General features: G+C 36.9%; 1 protein-coding gene across 2 annotated transcripts in view; it reads right to left on the bottom strand.

Moving 5' to 3' along the window:
- The window catches only part of MTMR10 (myotubularin related protein 10), a 40,927-nt gene extending 23,573 nt beyond the window's left edge, over positions 1 to 17,354 (bottom strand). Inside the window, exons 1-4 of one of the 2 annotated variants that reach the window (XM_085303307.1) lie at positions 17,225 to 17,354; positions 16,642 to 16,702; positions 3,276 to 3,412; positions 2,037 to 2,109 (exon numbers count right to left, since the gene is read on the bottom strand). In XM_085303307.1, the coding sequence (XP_085159433.1) occupies positions 2,037 to 2,109; positions 3,276 to 3,412; positions 16,642 to 16,702; positions 17,225 to 17,245 (292 nt within the window). In that variant the 5' untranslated portion in view covers positions 17,246 to 17,354. The remainder of the gene's footprint in view (positions 1 to 2,036; positions 2,110 to 3,275; positions 3,413 to 16,641; positions 16,703 to 17,224) is intronic. The other variant, XM_085303308.1, reaches the window with a different exon arrangement.
- Between the last annotated feature and the right edge of the window lie 231 nt (positions 17,355 to 17,585).

Here is a 17,585-nt window from a genome sequence, read left to right as displayed (position 1 = left end):
TTGCCAAGTTGTCTAGACCTGCATAGACAGGCTGTGTCTCCAGGTCTATATTTCTCCTTTTCAAATGGAAAAAGTTAAGATTTTGAAGAATAAGCATTACAGAAACCTCGTGTGTGTGTGTGTGTGTGTGTGTGTGTGTGTGTGTGTGTGTGTGTGTGTGTGTGTGGTAACTGAAAAGCATATGATTGATTGAATAGCTAATTTCCACAGTTAGCTGCAGATATCATCTGGGTTAAGCTTGAGCACTTCCAGGGAACTTAAGGCAAATGTTCTGGGACAAAGTGGGACTTAAAGATCTGCAGATTAAGGTCCTCCTTCTCCGTGAAAAATGATGGAGAGCTAATGGCTAGATAAGGAGACAATAACTACCATAAATGCTAAGTTGTAGTTTCAACAATTTATTCTCTTTCTATACTGCAGTTGCCTTTCTTAAGGCATATCAGACAAACTAGCAATTCTTTTTAAAAAAGATATTCTGCACTGTCTCTATCACCTCTCACATTCCCGTGCTTCCAGCTAGATCCTGCACTTACCCTTCGGCACAGACCTTAGCCATGAACTCAGAGACCACAGACACAACTGAAAGGAATAGCAGCTACCTGGCCATTGTATACAAAAATCAATACACCTTCACTATTTACCCTCAATTAACAGCTATTGAGCAACCTCTTCTGCAGCTTAGTCAAAATTTTCACTGAATTCTTGTTAGCAAAAGCTTATGCTTCAATAAATTTAGGGTAAGTCTATATATAGAATAATAAAAACTAATCTGTCCAAGCATGTGGGCAGGAAATTCCGCCCTCTCCCTCTAAAGAGCTTCACATTTTAACAAAAAAGCTAAACATAAAGGAGTCCTAGACAATTTTTGCCATTCTTCTAATGAAGTAGAAAACATTCATGCTATTTGACAGTTTACTCTAGGGTAACTTGCACAAAACCCCCCCCTAGAATCTGTCAGCCCTCAAGCTTCAGAATAAAAGCTATCGTAGTTTTCAACRTATTATATAAGAGTTTGCACAAGATGTTAAATGAGAAGTTCGCAACATCACTTTTATAAACATTTCTCTCTGTACAAAACTGCTGTTAACAGATTTGCAATAGCATTACTGTTTTGTCACTTCTACCTGGTACTTTTGAAAAAGGGAAACAAGTGTGGGCCAATGGCAAGACCACATCACAGAGTCAGTAGGGAGCACCTTTTAATTTAATAAGTGTCTTTACATAATGTTTTTCCTCAAAAACATTAATCTTTTCAGTCATTACAACCAGTTTCCAGAGTGGAGATGGATTATCAGAAGACTTTGGGTACTGAAAGCTTATTTACATGGATGATTTAACTTATCTAGAGTCAGAAGGACAAGTATTTAACAGCTCTTGGTGTAACAAAATTTTGAAATTTATCAGTTATAAGAAATTCCTAAGTTACAAGATATAACACATTCTTTTTGCTTGATAGCAATATAGTGTCTATATACAGTATTCTATTGAGCCACCAAATCAAAAAATTGTTATTCAAAACAAGTATTTCATAAGTTACTTCTTCAGATAAAGTGTATTGACACTTGTAGATTTTGAAGACCACTGGGTACTAAACTGCTATCAAGTTAGAGACACTGAAAACTCAAGTACTMATGTTGTGGGATGTCCCAGCTACAGGTAAATTGTTTAAGTGATGTGCTTTTTGCAATCCAGTGTATTTAAGTGGAAGACATTCAGACACTCAAATATAAAAGAGTTGCTAATAAAATTATGTGCTGCTAAAAGATATCCTKCTAGAACAACTGTTGATTCAGTACTGTTAAAGATTTAAAATCAATAAAGACCAACTAAATACCTATCTCCTGCACAGTATCTCAAGTTTCAAGCAACTTTTAGGATTTTTAGCTTAACTTCAAAGTCCTCAACGTAGGGGGGAGGGGAGATGAATGACATTACACCTTAAGTGTAYACAACTCTGCACAACCTAACAAGCAGTAAACAGCTTTGAACTGAATAGTTTTAAAGCCTGTCATCATATTTAACTATTTTTGCCTTACCTGTGACAATCTGCTCAATGCATGTTAGCGGGACATCATGTTCACCAAGAAGAAGGTTTTTATAATGGARTTTCTGTAACACATGAATTTATAGCCAATAATTACAGTTCTGCAGTTCTCAGCCAGGAGATACACAGCACAACTTTGAAGAAATGATGATTGAAGTCAGGCATGCCTAGACTGTTCTGACTTATTTACAATCCTCGCCTACTCATAGCCAGTTTAATGTAGCAGTGACAACTCCCTTGTGAAACCCCAGTGGTGTGCGCAAAAAAAAAAGAAAGAAAAAAAAAAGAAAAAAAAAGAAAAAAGGTCATTATTTATATTGAATTTGCTAGCCTTTAACTTGCTGTTAGAAATTCAGTACAATTGGAAGTATAGTACACACATCTCCAACTATGAATGTAACTACAGAAAGAAACGTGTGAACTTAGCCTTCACAAGAAAACAACCAAATCTTTTCATACTGGGGGGGGCAGGTTTAGCTCAGTTGGTTAGAGCATGGTGCTGCTAATACCAAGGTCGTAGGTTCAATCCCCCCCGTACGGGGCTACGCTGAGGGTTGGACTAGGTGATCTCCAGAGGTCCCTTCCAACCTTGCCGTTTTATACATACCTAATTAATGGAATATTTTTAAACAAAATATTAAACAACTTTGAGAACAATAYACAACTGACAAGTTGATTTCCAAACTTAGTGCTGTATGCTATGCTGTTCAAATATTAAGTTTATGAATTTTGCATGTTTTGCTTTGACAAAGGCGTGGTCTCTTTTTCATCTTTTGTTGTTACCTCATCTACAATGAAAGCTCACTTCATGGTTAATTTGTCCTCTCTCACTGATGCCAATAAAACTTGGATGCATTAAAGGCTTTACTGATCTGACACTTGTCTAGTCAAAGGAACATTCGCAATTCTCCTCTTCAAAGAGGAACATGTTTTTATACAATTCCTGCTTAGCCTTCTATTAAATCTTTTCCCAAAGAAGCCTCCATAAACAGTGGTAAATAGAGCTGGCTGTACTTCCATCACAAACTTGCTCTGTTCTAATACTCTGAAATATGGGATGGGAACATTAACACATTCAGAAAAGGGCCTTTTAACCTTATCACTGAGCTTTCTTTATTGTATAAGGCATCACATTTTTATCAGTTATGTGACAGATTCACTATATTCTACTTAAATCCATTTTAGCCATCACATTTGTTGTTCTGAAGTATCAATATAAGGAATAACAAACCTGCAATGGCATAGGGTCATCCGTAATAAAGGAAATCTTGAAGTTAGTGCAAACCAATTTGCCCCACAGGTCATACTGACTTGTATCTGTTGCAATACATTTTCTCACAAAATTGACTTCATTTACCACAATTTCACCTAAAATAGAAAAAGAAGATGTAAAAAATAACCTATATAAATCTTGTAGGTACAACAGCTCTAAGTCCATGGTACCTAGAAACCCCTAACTCTTTACATGTTTCAGGTTATATACAGCTTCTGCCTCAACCTGGAATTTAATGAATGCCATTCTAGGAAGAAAAGAAAACAAACTTTCCAAAACAGACAATATTRCCTAGCAATTAAAAAGGGGAAAAAAATAACAAAATCTTATACTCAAAGATCAAAGGCTGCGATTTTTGTCTTAAAAATTCACTAGTCTGAACAACACTGTTCTTTAAACAAAGGCACATATTCATGGCCTTTAGCTAGGATTTAATTTAACAATACAGGGCTATTTCTAACTTTTAATAATTTTCRAGAACCTTATGCAGCTCATGGATTTGGAATGTCAATCCACATTCAGCTTTCTATTTATTATCAGATATTCAGGCAACTCCGTAAAGGAAGAAAAACAATGAAACAATCCATTAACCATTTGTTACCATTTCAAAGTTTTTGCCATGACCAGCTAATGAAGGAGTACCAATCACTTTAATCATGCAAARCAGAAGACCTTTAATATATATTTAAAATTTACCCAAATGAAAAAGAAAAAATTGTAATTCACTCAGGACAAGCTATGAAATAAAAAAGTATAGAGGCAAATGAGACTTAGAATCATTACAAAACAAGAAATTACTGTGTATAATGCTGCTTTTAAGTTCCGCAACAGAAGTTTCTGGAAGCTAAATGGCAACTTCATTCTTACTTCAGCAAATAAGTTTGGTCATTTACCTTATTCCTGTACAATGCTATTGCTTCTGTTGTCAGATTAACTACTTTCCTCTGCTACTGACTACCACAAATAACGGACACGTGTTCAAAAAAATGTAATTTTGTACTAGTTTTTTTTTTTTAAAAAAACAGAGACTAAAGACTGCTAAAGATTAATTTGCTCATAACAGTTTTGACACRTCTAGTCCCAATTTCTTGAAATATCATCTCAGCGTACCCACCGCTTTGCAATGAAACACTCAGGTCTTTGGGTAACTTTACCACTGGCAGAAGTCAGTTACTTGTATACTCCAGCTCTGAACAAGCCTCCCACCTCCCTGCTGCTCCAAAGGACATTTGCATCCCAGTATTTCCCTAGTGCTGCTCTCACTGTACCCACATTACCATTGCACCCACAGAATCATTCTTTGCACCCCAAACTCCARAGCGCCCGACTTTGGAAATGCACCTTTTGCTGGGCTCGAGTCCCAGTTTCYGTCCACGTTCCTCATCCTGAGCTACTTAGCTAAGTTGCCCTGCTGGCTCTTTTGCCCCTAATGTAATTATRCATCAGCATGGAAGCCAGAGTAGCAGCAAAACTCCTGCTCTTTGCTCATTCAGTACAAACTACAAGAATTTATTCAACCAACCATGGCCTTAGGTTGACAGAATTATCCCAAGTATTTTGTGCAGGTTGTATGGTTGCTGCACAACTAGAGGATGTTAGGGGACAAAACTAGTTGTACTGACTATTGTGGTTACCATATGCACGTATCATCCAGTCTATCAGAAGCTGCAAGAATTGTGAACATGCTTTACTGACAATAGACTGAGATTTGCTGAASCTCAAAAATCTTCTCTCATATATCTCTAAACTATGGTTAAATAAGCCTCTGAATTGAAGGGGAAAAAAAAAAGACAACTTCAGCATAAACAGTTAAAGTTCAACCAAATTAATAGCAATTGAAAACACTGTCTTATAATGGGGTATACGGGAATGACAAGGCCTACTTCTGTTAAACATTAAAATTAAAATGTTTCAATATTTTCAGCAGTCTGGCCTGAAATGCCCTACTGCTCAGTAATTTTTCTAATAAGCTATTTATTTAAATAACTTCAAAACCACATACATTGTATTTAAACAATTCCATCTCACAGTTGTTAATCTTCAACTATTCACTGTCAAATTCGACTGCATTCAGCCTGTCAAACTTCTCCTTTCCACAAATCAGTTCTTCCAAATCTGACTAGCTTTTATTCTTCCCTCTCTCAGCACCTCTGGTTTATCACTGGCATTTCTAATAAAAGACACGGAGAGCCAAATGCACCAGAAAATAAAGTGCACATCTACCATATTGGTATTTTTTTCATTGCAACATTCTCTGCTGTCAAATGAAGTATTATCATCATATAGGAGATACTCCTGCTAAAAGCATAAAATATTATGACCAAAGTATTTCAGAACTTCATGTCTTTGATGTTATAAAACTGTAGTGAAATAACTCACAAACTTCTTAAAGTTGAATCAACTGCAGTTTAAAACATAGGCCTGCTAGGTCACCCTCTTCACCCAAACCAGTCCTTTCTACTTCTTCCCTCTGCTCCTCATGACTGCATAGCTACACTGTAACATGTTAACATTAGTCCTATTTTAGTGCAATTTCATTTAGAGTCACTTCATCTAACACAAATACATTCTGGACTTTTTGACCCAGTCTGGATCTTCTGCCTTGTACTCAGGCTTACACCTCTAACATAGAACTGCCAGTTTTGAACCGAAGTATTACAAGATGACTAGACAGGGAGTGTACGCATACCGATTTCAACTGAAGGGTTTAAATATATTTACAACAAAGCAGGAGAAAATTTGTAATGCAAATTTAACAGATGCTGTTTGAGAGACACTAGCCAAACAGGACTTTTTTCTTTTTAATAGCAGATTTGGAATTTTATACTGAGACATAACTTTTATCCCTCTTTTGGATGTGTATAATAAGCAATACAAAAAGGCGCAAACCTTCTAAATTTAAGGTAAATTTAGGAAAGTAGTTGAACAACATAAGTAGTACTGGTTGGCCTTGGAAAGTTTTATGATGAAACCTGATTGTATTTGTAGTTCGGTAGGTGATTTTTCTGTGCAAGTGTCAACAACKGAGCTATTCAGAGTTATTACACTGCACATTTTTACAATGTAGCTGCTGCTTTTTTTCCAGTAAACAGTCACAAGCTGTTCCAGACACGGAACAGCAGTCAACACTTCCATGTGACTCGAACAGTCAGAGAACGATCTCAGGAGCCAAGAACAGTTTGTTTAAACTCTGACAGGAAACCAGAAAAAAAATTACAGGTTGTCATCTTTTATATATAAAGCCTAATCATGTTTAATAAAATATTCCTACACTGAATACATGAATCACAGAAATAACATGAGACCAAAAGATCTAYCCAACTAATAATCCCTCTATTTTGAGCACACAGCTTCAGAAACTGATACCCTTCGGGAAAAAAAGTCTGCTAAATCTTCCCAAAGCACCTGTAATTCSACTCTGCTATACTTCGGATGTTAAGAAAGTTGATACATATTGTACAGTTAACCCACTAACAAGACACAACCTGCTACAGGCCAGAGAAACTTCAGGAAGCAGAGCCAAGCGTGCAGCCGGCAGCAGCACGGGGGCTTGACCCAGCAAGCTGACGCCCGCGGGCGGCAGGCATCCCCGCGGCGGCGCCAGCTTTGTCCTTCCAGCTTTGAGTCAGGCTAAGAGAGCTCGGCCTCGGGCTCAGGGTGATTTTATCTGCAAAACTCGGTAATACCATCCCTGATCAATAACATACTAAAATACAAGATATTCTGCATCTTTTGCCTTCTGAATAGTGTTTCTGTCATTTTTGGTGCCAGGCAACACAGGATCGAGTTTAATTTCTTTGCTTTGTCACAGCAAGGTAGCCTAGGACAAATAAGAAAATCTTAAAGACAAATATAGCTCCCTCGCCATCTGGAAGATTAATTTGTAGATTATCAGTGACTCTAGATCTAATCATCTGCATACAGGCAGAACTTCGTGTACATAACACAGTCTCAAAGGCATTTTCTGAGTTGTTTTGTGCATTAGCATCAGTTTAATGAATATTTATCATCAGTAACAGGGAAATCAGACCTTAAATCAATTTGAGAGATTCTGAACAAAGTAAGCAAAAGCTGCAAGAATTAGCAATGCAACAACTGGAATTCCTGCATCTTCTGTAGAGATGAGGGGCTGGATATTTTATAGCATTAAGAGAGGCATAAACTAGTCTCTTTTACCTATTTATCCAGTTTTCATGATTGGCATTTTAGGATTTTGTATTATCATAGCTCAAAATTCAAGAGACACTCAAAGAAGAAATCTCAAGTAATTTCCGGGCTTTCAGTTGCTCGCTGAAGCAGCTGCCAAATCCTTCCATCTAAAACAGCTTCTAGTACAGTTTTTCTGCCTATGAATACAGAAAGAATATAGCAGAACAGCACATTTTAAGACTTAAATTTTCAGGAACTAGGGTTGCTTGAATGAAGTCTAGGACCACAACCTCACTAATGCATGAAATGAAACAGACTGCATAGYATTCAATAGATTTAACAATACTGACTGAATACAAAAATGTTGCAGGATAAAATAAAGTATTTGGGCACCTCAGTTTAAAAGACAACATTAAAAAAACAGAGTATAAATATGCATGTTTGTATGCATGCATATATATAGAGAGAACATGTATGATACATGGCTAGCATACGGTATTTCTAGCATATTAAGCACCTGATACTTATTAGATGCAAATAATGTCTGAAATTAGACTCCATAAATGAATAATACAAATCTTACAGGCTTAATAAGCTTACAGGAGCCCAAAATATTGGTTAGAGATCTTTTTGAATGCTATACTAAAAGCATAAAAAACAGTTTATTGGGATAAACTTCCCTTAACTAACATGGAAGTTAAAATTCAAAACCTGAAGATGACATTTTAAAGACTTAAGGGAACCAGGGGGAGTAAACACTTTATGTACACAGTCGTACAATTCCCACCTAAATTAATAAAAATCTGACTCCTAAGTACTCCTAGGAAACTAATCCCTGTTGTTCATTCGCTAATGCTGACAGTAATTATATTCAATTAAGATAACAAGAAAAGTTTGTGTGAAAGATAAAGAGTCTAAAAAGTTCACAATACACAAGTCAAAGTTAATTCAAGTTACCATTTAACAATTAAAAATACGCTTTAATCAGTTCACTTATTTGGACAGATCTAAGATAGTCTAAAACTGTTCCAAAATGACTTGCAAGTACTAAATTACATTTTCTAAAGTTTTGTATGTTTTCAAAAAAGCTTCATTATTTAATAACTGAAATCTAAAGCATCTTCAATCATTTAGTTGTCCTTTTTATAGCTGTTCTCTTCTAGCTAAAGAATACCAAAATAGTGTGGGTTTATTAGCATGCTCTAAGTATTTAGATGTAAATGTCTCTAATCCACTCCTAAATGAATCTTCTGTTCAGTATGCTTAACCACTTTCAAAAAGAAAAATCAAGAGAAAAAAGTATTTGTAAGCTTTTTTTTAAAAAAATCACAAGCCCGTACAATGTATTTAAGATACTATAAAGACAAAAAAATTGCACACTATTATAGATATTCCCATATTTCCCCTAACACTATTTGCTAGTATCTCTGCAATTAGTTAGAAAATAATCTATATTAAAGTTGCTGTACATCTGTACAAACTGACAAAGAAAGAACATTCTCCAGCAGGATACCTCAATACAATCACAGACTGGAGAATGAAAAACAATTCTGATATATTAAGTCTGCATTAATTTTTAATGGAAGAGGCTAGGGTTTCCTCTCAAAAAAAACATTCCCAACATACTTTGGAAGATGGTATGTTTTAAATACACAGTATCAAAAAAAATTAGTTAGTTAGAAATCTAATCTAGTTAGAAATCTCTCACACATTCGTATTATACAATTTCTGCAGTGTTAAAGGTACAAGAAAAAAAAGCATAGTAAGAGCTTTGCTAAATGTTAGAAACACTGAATATAAAAATAGAGAGCAAAAAAGTAAAGACTTGCTAGAAGTCTTAGAAGAACAACTATTCTTTTCCCAAATACTAGATCAAGATTAAAACGGGCATTTGTCCAATAACGGCTAATATTTGTGAACCTTGCAAAATAAATTGACTGTAAGAGCAATCTAAGGTGCTGATGTTTTTCTGACTGAGGATGCTTTGTAAGAACTTCCTGCACCCTCAGTGCCTAAAAACATGGCTAAGGATGCAAGGAAGGAGCCAGGCCACTACCTGAAGCTGGAGGAGTGAGAAGAGGATATCTATCCACTATGAGGAAGGCTCTCAGCAACCAGGGCCAAAGCAAAGTATCACAGCAGAGAGTTAATGAACATGTTTACAGTTGCCTTAATCCAGCATAAGTGTGTATCAACACTAAAACATGAGCAGTTCCACATTCAGCTTTCATTCCCACCTCAACCCCTTGTGCTGGCACCAGTATTTTGAAAAACATTATCAGTCTGGTGACAGAACTGATCCAGTTGAGAATTAATCTAACAATATATTTCCTATATATATTTTTCCTATATATTTTCCCATATATTTCATATATATATATATATANTTTTTTTTTTTTTTTTTGGTCAATTCTGGTTTAAGCTGGATCAGCTTTCTCATGGCTTGTTCTATGGTAGCATAAACAAGTGCCAGCACAAAGTATGCAACAGGCACATGCACCTGTGAGGGGGAAAAGGGAGTAGCAGGACYGATCCCCTTGGCATTAGTACAGATATTTAGGCTGAATTAAAGGAACTCTATCATCAAAACCCCCAAAAAGAAAATTCTACCAAAGATTTGGCCAGAGTTCAGTAACATGAACAGCAGAGAAACCAGTGAGGAGGGAGGATGTTTTGTGTTTTGCATATTTTTAGTCTGGCTGCATAAACTAAAGATTCCCAAAGCCTGACTTTGCCTAAACAGTATAATCAGTAACATTTTGARATAAGTGTGGTTTTCAGTCAGATATGTCACAAATAAAAGTTATAAATGCTGTTCTGAACTTGTAACCTGCCTACTGGATACAGTGTAAAACACTCAGGTTTGATTAAAAAAAAAAATCAATATAGAAACACATGCTCCTTAGAAATTAGGTCTCTGAAGACTTATTTCATTGGAAGTAAACATAATTGCCTGGAGACCAAAAAACCCCAGAAGTTTATTCAGCTGACAATTCAAAATTTACACTAACATTTTATTCCCTTTTTAGACTTTAATGACTTGTGGCATTAAATCCATGTGGGACACAGTGGACAGGAACCAATTATTTTGGAATTGGTTTGCAAAATGCACATAGACAAGAATATTTAATTTTAAAGTATGTTCAACCTTCCAGCTTTAAGGAATGACTTCTGTACTGCCCTACAGCTAAATATGCTCAAAGAGAAAAAAAAACGTTCTATAGACATTTACAAACACCTGAAATATTTACTAATCAGAAACTTTACTAAATAAATGGAAGGTAAAATAAACTGCCTCCATGASTAAACTCCCCTTTAAGTATCTGAAACTTAGAGTTTTACATGCAGAATGCCTTAGCATACTTATGTCATGCCAATCCTAAATTAAAAAAAGAAAAAAAAACACTRAAACAAGTAATTAAGTGAATCCAAGGCATGCCTGAAAATTTACTTTGAGTCAAACAAACAAAAAAGCTATCATAGTAAAGGGCATTTACTATGTACTTACTGTAAGCAGTGTCTCACTTATTCTAAATATAAGTCAAATGTTTCGTTTGTTTTAAAGCTTCTTGCAGTATGAAATACCAGTTTATAGAAAGTTGCAAAAACAATCTGAAAGCTGCATCTAGAATTTGAAACTCTCCTCATTTATGAAATAAAAATGTTGGTAATTCTTGTTATGAAGTCTTTAAAAAGAGAAATCTACRTTAAAAACACAGTAAGGAATTTATTATTTTCCAAGTAATAATCCAGCCACTCTGAAAAACTGAAAAGAGCCATACTCATACTATGAGCCATACTCATGTATAGCACTGATCCCTGAAGACAAGTGTAAYAGCAATATCGTTTCAAATTTTCTATTTTGCTATTGCACTTATCTAGTGTTGCATGCTACCTTTTTTACTTTTATGATTACATGTTAATTTTGAATAAAAAACTTGATGTAGAGAAAGCCCCAAACCCTGCAAYATGAGGTCTCAGTCGGCTACACAATGAACAAGAGCCTTGGCTAGCAAACTGCAATGCTAGAAATGACAACCATCAACAGAGTATATTTTGAAAACAATCAGAAATTGATTTTATACAAGTTTAATTTAGTTGTCAGTAATGATATACCATTACTACGCAGCATGATCAGATGAACAYACTTCATAGATCAAGGAGTACATATTTGAAAATCAATCCAAGAAAAACAGGCCTGAGAAGTCAAGGGTTATGCATCAAGCTCACTAACCTGTTCTGTACTTCTTACCCCCGTCAATGCTGGAACCTCATTCCTTCCCGCTGCAGCGCCCTGATCTCTCCTCCCCAGCTCTGGGATCTCACACAGCAAGTGAAACTGCCAGGAAAGAGGCCCAGGGGTGCACAGCAGTCAGAAGTGAACACACCTGGGGTACTGCACTCAAGGGTGCCTCACCAAAAGGTGTGCTTTCCTTCTCCTATCACAAGATGTGTTGCAGCTGCTCCAGAACACACAATTTAAGGTACTAATATTTGGCAAGACAAGAAAAAACATCTAGGCAAAGGAGGCCTGGGAGCTACTTCAGAGAATCAGACACTTTTAAAAGACTAAAATTTTGCTTAATGTATCCTCAACACCTCCCCACCCCACACAGAGCTGTCTATCAAAGCACGCATGTACACACACACACACACACACACACACACAAAACAAGCGAAAAAACAGCAGGTGGTGGCACTATAATAACTGGCATTATTATATTCATAACAAATATATATATATATACACAGTGGCAAATCTTGGAGACTACACACAATTCCACCCAACAAAAACACAGCACAACTGAAAAATGTTCAGAGATGATCAAAAGCATGGCCAGAGGTAAGGAAGACTTCCTTGTTAGGATAAACCCAGATGACTAACCCAAAGGAAAGCAAAACAGAGGGAGTTAGTGACATAGGTCTTAGCATCACGAATGGCAYAGAATGGGAGAATAGCGCTTGCCTTTTACTATGTGACGCTCAAACTCGGATGTGTCCAAAGAAACTAGATAGGGTAGGTCCAGAACAAACAAATAAGGGTAGTTTGTAACAGCACGTTGCAAGCACGCTATGCAACACACAAGGTAAGATCACCTTACATTGTAGAAGTCCTCACCAGATGAAGCTCTGGGTGCTAAAGGTTTGCATAGTACAGAAAGCGACCAGATAAACTCGTATGAGAAAAATCAGCAAGAGGAACTACAAAGATAGCACTGTCTCCATGATGATCTATACTCCTCTAGACTACTTCACTCTAGAAATCCCCATAACAAAGTTGAAGGAAGCTGGGAGAGCAGAACTAGTGGCTGAGGGCTGCTTGCCCTGCTCTTTCTTCCTCCCACATGCCTGCTGCTGGCCCATCAGTGGGAGGAGACGCCCAGCCCTGCATGGCCATTCTTCGTTATCAACCCACCCTGGCTACGACCCGCACCACCGACGGCACTGGAAGTTCACTTTTACAGAACTAGCATCAGGCCGCGAGGTGCGGTGCAGACACAAGAGACAACAACAACTGCTTTGCCACAGGAGCTCACCAACAGTATTCTCTTAACTTGCCCTAAAGTGAGCAGATCTTAGTGATTAAGAGGTCTGATCTAATTCAGTTTACTTCTATAATTTTACTGTACAAATGTTTTAAAATAAAAATCACTAAAATGTATTTTTCTAGTTGATTTGTAAAAACTTACAGGTAGGAACTATTAACTTAATCTTTTAGTAGATTAGTAAACAGAACAACATGCTACTACATAATTACAACAAACAGTATTAGTGCTCAAGAACAGTCCTTTTCTCACACTTACCCAGAMTGTCCCAGGAGTTACATAACCTCCTGCAGAACATTGCACGTGAGCACCTGCGAGGACCTTTTCCACTCATCCTGCCTGCCCCGTAGTGCTGCAGTGCCTTCAACACGGACACTAGGTGGGTTCATTATCTGCCTGTGTATTGCACCTTGCTCCACACCATTTTTGCCGTTCAAACAAAAAATATAGACAGTACTATATTCCAGTTATGTTATATAGAGAGATTTCTTGAATGCTTAGGTAGATGTCTCAAAAATGCTACAGATGACGCTGTGGAAAAAAGAATAATGCAACTCCTTGGAGAAAAACTACAATTACTTTTAAGGAAAACAACGCCTTTATGATTTACTTTAGTATCAGCAGTGTTAACTTAAGCATAAAACTTCAGCTCCATTCTCCCCTAATGTAAACAAACTAATTTCCTATTAACCAGGCAAATCACTGATGGACTGACTGCTAGACTGCTTCCTGTTTCCTCTAWTTTTCCTTTCTGGTATTTTCATTAAACTAACTAGCCAAACAAATAAAGCAACAAAACAGTGAAAATGTTGTACAGGCCAACCCTTCAACTAAATCTGCAAAAATTCTTTATCAAGGAGCTGGACTAGAAGAATAACACTGCAGAATGAAAAACTATCTTAGAACTATACCATGTGTTTTGAAATGAAAATATACTGAATTCTGTAAAATTATTTGCTTTTCACTATTACAATACCAGTGTTGGAACTACAGTTATGTTTTTTTACTAGCTTTATGTGATACTTGTTGCTYTTCTTAAAGCCACACCCTATTCAAGGCACACAGCTGCATGAAAATAGAGGGTTTTGTTCAAAACGTTAGATGTGTCCCCATTCCTCCAAGGTGCACTGGAAGCTTTGAAAATAAATTCTGCAGGTTAAACGTTGATGCCAATATAAATTCTAATTTTTACTTAAAAAAGAAGAAAGAAAGAAAAGAAAAGAAAAACACCTCATTTGGGAACCTGACTCATTATTTCCATGCCTGGAACTCCCTCTTCTAACCTCCATTGTACAAAAATAAGAGTCAAACAGTAGGGTTATTTAGCTAGTGTCCTACTTTGGAATTTCAGTTTTTAGTAAACTACTCCCTCAAAACAATGATATTTTAGGTATCAGATGCTTAATACAGATATCTGCAGTTTTTGCAAATTACCAGTCAGTAACCACTTGTGCTGAAATAATTTCATTCTGAAAGAACTACTTAAAAACCCCACCAACTAAACACTTTTTAGTCCCTCAGGTTTAACTCTGTTCCTGAGAGCAAAAAGCAGCTTCATGCAGCTACTAAGAACAGGATATTAGGAATACCACACTCAAATGGTACTTGCAGGGGAGTGCAAGTCAGCCATAATGTAATTAATTGAGCTGGAATCTGGCCAGAAACTTAGGTATGACAAATCCAAAAGCCAGCCTATCCAACAGAGCAACATGTACTTGTTTATATATTCTTCCAATGCACCATTTGATGGCAGAAGCAAAAAAAATGCATTTAAGCTGATGTTTAAACAGGAAGAGTTTCATGTAAGTCATGTAAAATAAGCAATTTCTAAACTCCCCCCCCAATCTTTATTTGGGTAAGGACTTACAAAAATTGAAATATTTTGCCAGAGCTATTCTGTAACTGGATGGAAGGATGAATTTTATTAGGAAATAACTCAAAATAGCACCCCAGAGTGATACGAAGGCAAAAGCTTAATATTGTGATCCAAATCCCGTTCTTTCAATCATGTTCTATATAACAYATGGTAATTTCCTTTACAAATGTCCCTAAAGCCACCAGATGCCAATTTTAAAGATAACACAGACAAAGAAAATGATACAAACCTAGAATAAATACAAGCCAGTTGAGAAAAGAGACTCAGCACTATTTTAAGTTTACTTCAGGGTTTCACAAAGTAAGAATTAATAACACAGCAAAATGTTACTGCATATAAGTTGTTTTGTGTAACCGCTAATGTGCACGTCCCACAAAAAGGGTGAGATGTGCCACATTTCAAAAAAGCAACCTCATATTGCCTTGCACTTATTGTGGGATGTATCAGAGAAGAACATGCAGTCACTCCCTTGTGAGTCAAAGGCCTTGGATGAATAATAACTGCGACACAACCAGTAAGATGCCAAGTGGCAAATAGAAGTTTTACAAGCATAAAAATACAATTATTTCAATTATTAAACAGCCATAGCAATGTATTTCAGGGTATTAATGCCTCAAATAGAATCCATATTATTTTGTTTCATTAGAARGGTCAGTCAGTATTTACTCTTTCAATACAGCTCCTTCTTTTCCTCAAGATTCCAGCCTCTTCAGCTTAAGGTATCTCACTGGACCATACCACATCAATCAGTGCTGCTTAATTCACAACAGTCCAATATGAAGCAGTATGGAAAATAATTTTGAACAGTAACTTGTTTATGCTTTTTACCTCTTTGAAAGTTAACAGACTTAATCTTAGACAACATGATAGCAATACCTTCCAACATTAGTGTCTCTCCATACATTTTTTTGTAATATAAGAGCAAAACAACACACACACAAAAGCATTTTGCAGTCATTCTAACTTCAAAGTAAAACTTAGAAATGCCAAGCTTGGAGCTGGCCAAACTTACTACTACGGCATACAGTTTGTGACCAAAGTAACACTGAGAACAGCAGAATGTTCTTTTGGTACCTGAAAAAGGCATTCACAAATCCTAATYTACTGAACCAAAGACTTTATTTCCTACTTAAAATGTGGAAGACAAGTCAAGGATGTGTTAGATTTTTAAACATATATAATYATGAAGAGTGATTAAAAATACACATTGCTTTTCTAATTCACACATTAAAAAGCTTATCCTGCATAGGTTTCAAGACACTTAAGAGTTTCCAAAATTACAGAAAGTTGAGCTTTGAATAAGAGAAAACGAATAAAGATGGCACTAGAAGTCTTCCAATACAGTAGTCAATTATGCCTACTTAGTTGAAGTTCTACAAATATTTTCCTTTAAAATAACAGAAGACTGCAACACAGGCTTTTTAATTGGTTCTGCACAGASGTAAAGTTCTGCCTATCTGGCAAAGATGTAACTATTAATAARAGGCTTCCAGAAGGTGTCACAGAAGCTACAAAACGTACAGTAGTTCTCTGCTTCAAATACACGAGAAAACCAAGACATTCTTCTACACATGCTAACCCATTACACAGGAGAAACTGTCTACACATGTATTCAGTCTTTTAGATTTAGGTAACAAGGTTAGAACAGAAAAATAAGGAGAGTAATCTGCAAACTAACAATCCTATTAGAATAAACCGAAGGATTAAATGAATCTAAGTTTAGATATCTGTTAAATCCCGTATTTATATTTACCTGGCAAAAGTACCGGTTCCAGTTTTTTAATCCTGGGTTCTGAAGCTATATGGTCATCAGCCTGGAGGAAAGATTAAAAAAAGAAAAAAAGCTTAAGAACCACAAGTTTACAGTTGGACACAAGTCTGATCTATTTGGGCAAAAGAAAACACTRTTCTTTTAACTTTCAAAGAAAGAGGGTCTTGTTGTAACAATAAATTCATGCAATCATATCAACATTTTTGTGTATGTTTAGCTTTGCACTGAACGAACAGTATAGTATTTTAAGTGCTAAAGTTCAGCTAATTGCATAACCTAGAGTATAACAAGTCACAGACCAAATGAAAAGCATTTCGGCTTGATGTTCTGTAAAGATTTGGGTCCCACAAAAAGATTTATATAGAGATAAAACACAAAACTTTCTACTGATTTTTAACATGTATGACTCTCACATGACAAGAATTTTCATGAGAAAAATTTCTAAAGACCAAGGCCTAGGTACACTTGCAATGCCTATTTGCATTTTAATTCCAGAGCTTTAAAAAACCACACATGCACAGAAACCTTACTTCTATAAAAAGATCAGAACCTTCAGCGAAATAACCTTAATGCTTACGGTTCCCATAGCGACGGTGGAATCATCACTTCCCAGAATTTAAAATACCCAGAAATACATTTCATCGGCATTTCACTTCCACCCAGAGAGAGAAAAAAAGGAAGACAACGAGTCAGCCTGCCAAACACGCTGCCACAGGGGCACCCGCCTTCCGCGAGGGCCTGCCGGCCCCCGGGAGAGGCGGGGGGCCGCGCACCCGGGCCGCGCACCCGGGCGCCGGCGGCTCTGCGGCCACGACTAGTGCCGCCAGGCACCACGCAGGACAAAGCGGCGCCCGCGGCGAGCCGGGCAGCGGGAGCGCCGCTGGCCGGACGGCGCCCGGGCGGCCCGGGCCGCGGCGCCCGCCGCA

The sequence above is a fragment of the Rhea americana genome, unplaced genomic scaffold (genome assembly GCF_003343005.1).
Source record: "Rhea americana isolate MKP2758 unplaced genomic scaffold, rheAme1 scaffold_2, whole genome shotgun sequence".
NCBI lineage: Eukaryota > Metazoa > Chordata > Aves > Rheiformes > Rheidae > Rhea > Rhea americana.
The sequence above is the reverse complement of the archived record's forward strand: the minus strand, read 5'-3'. Positions and strand labels throughout refer to the sequence as shown.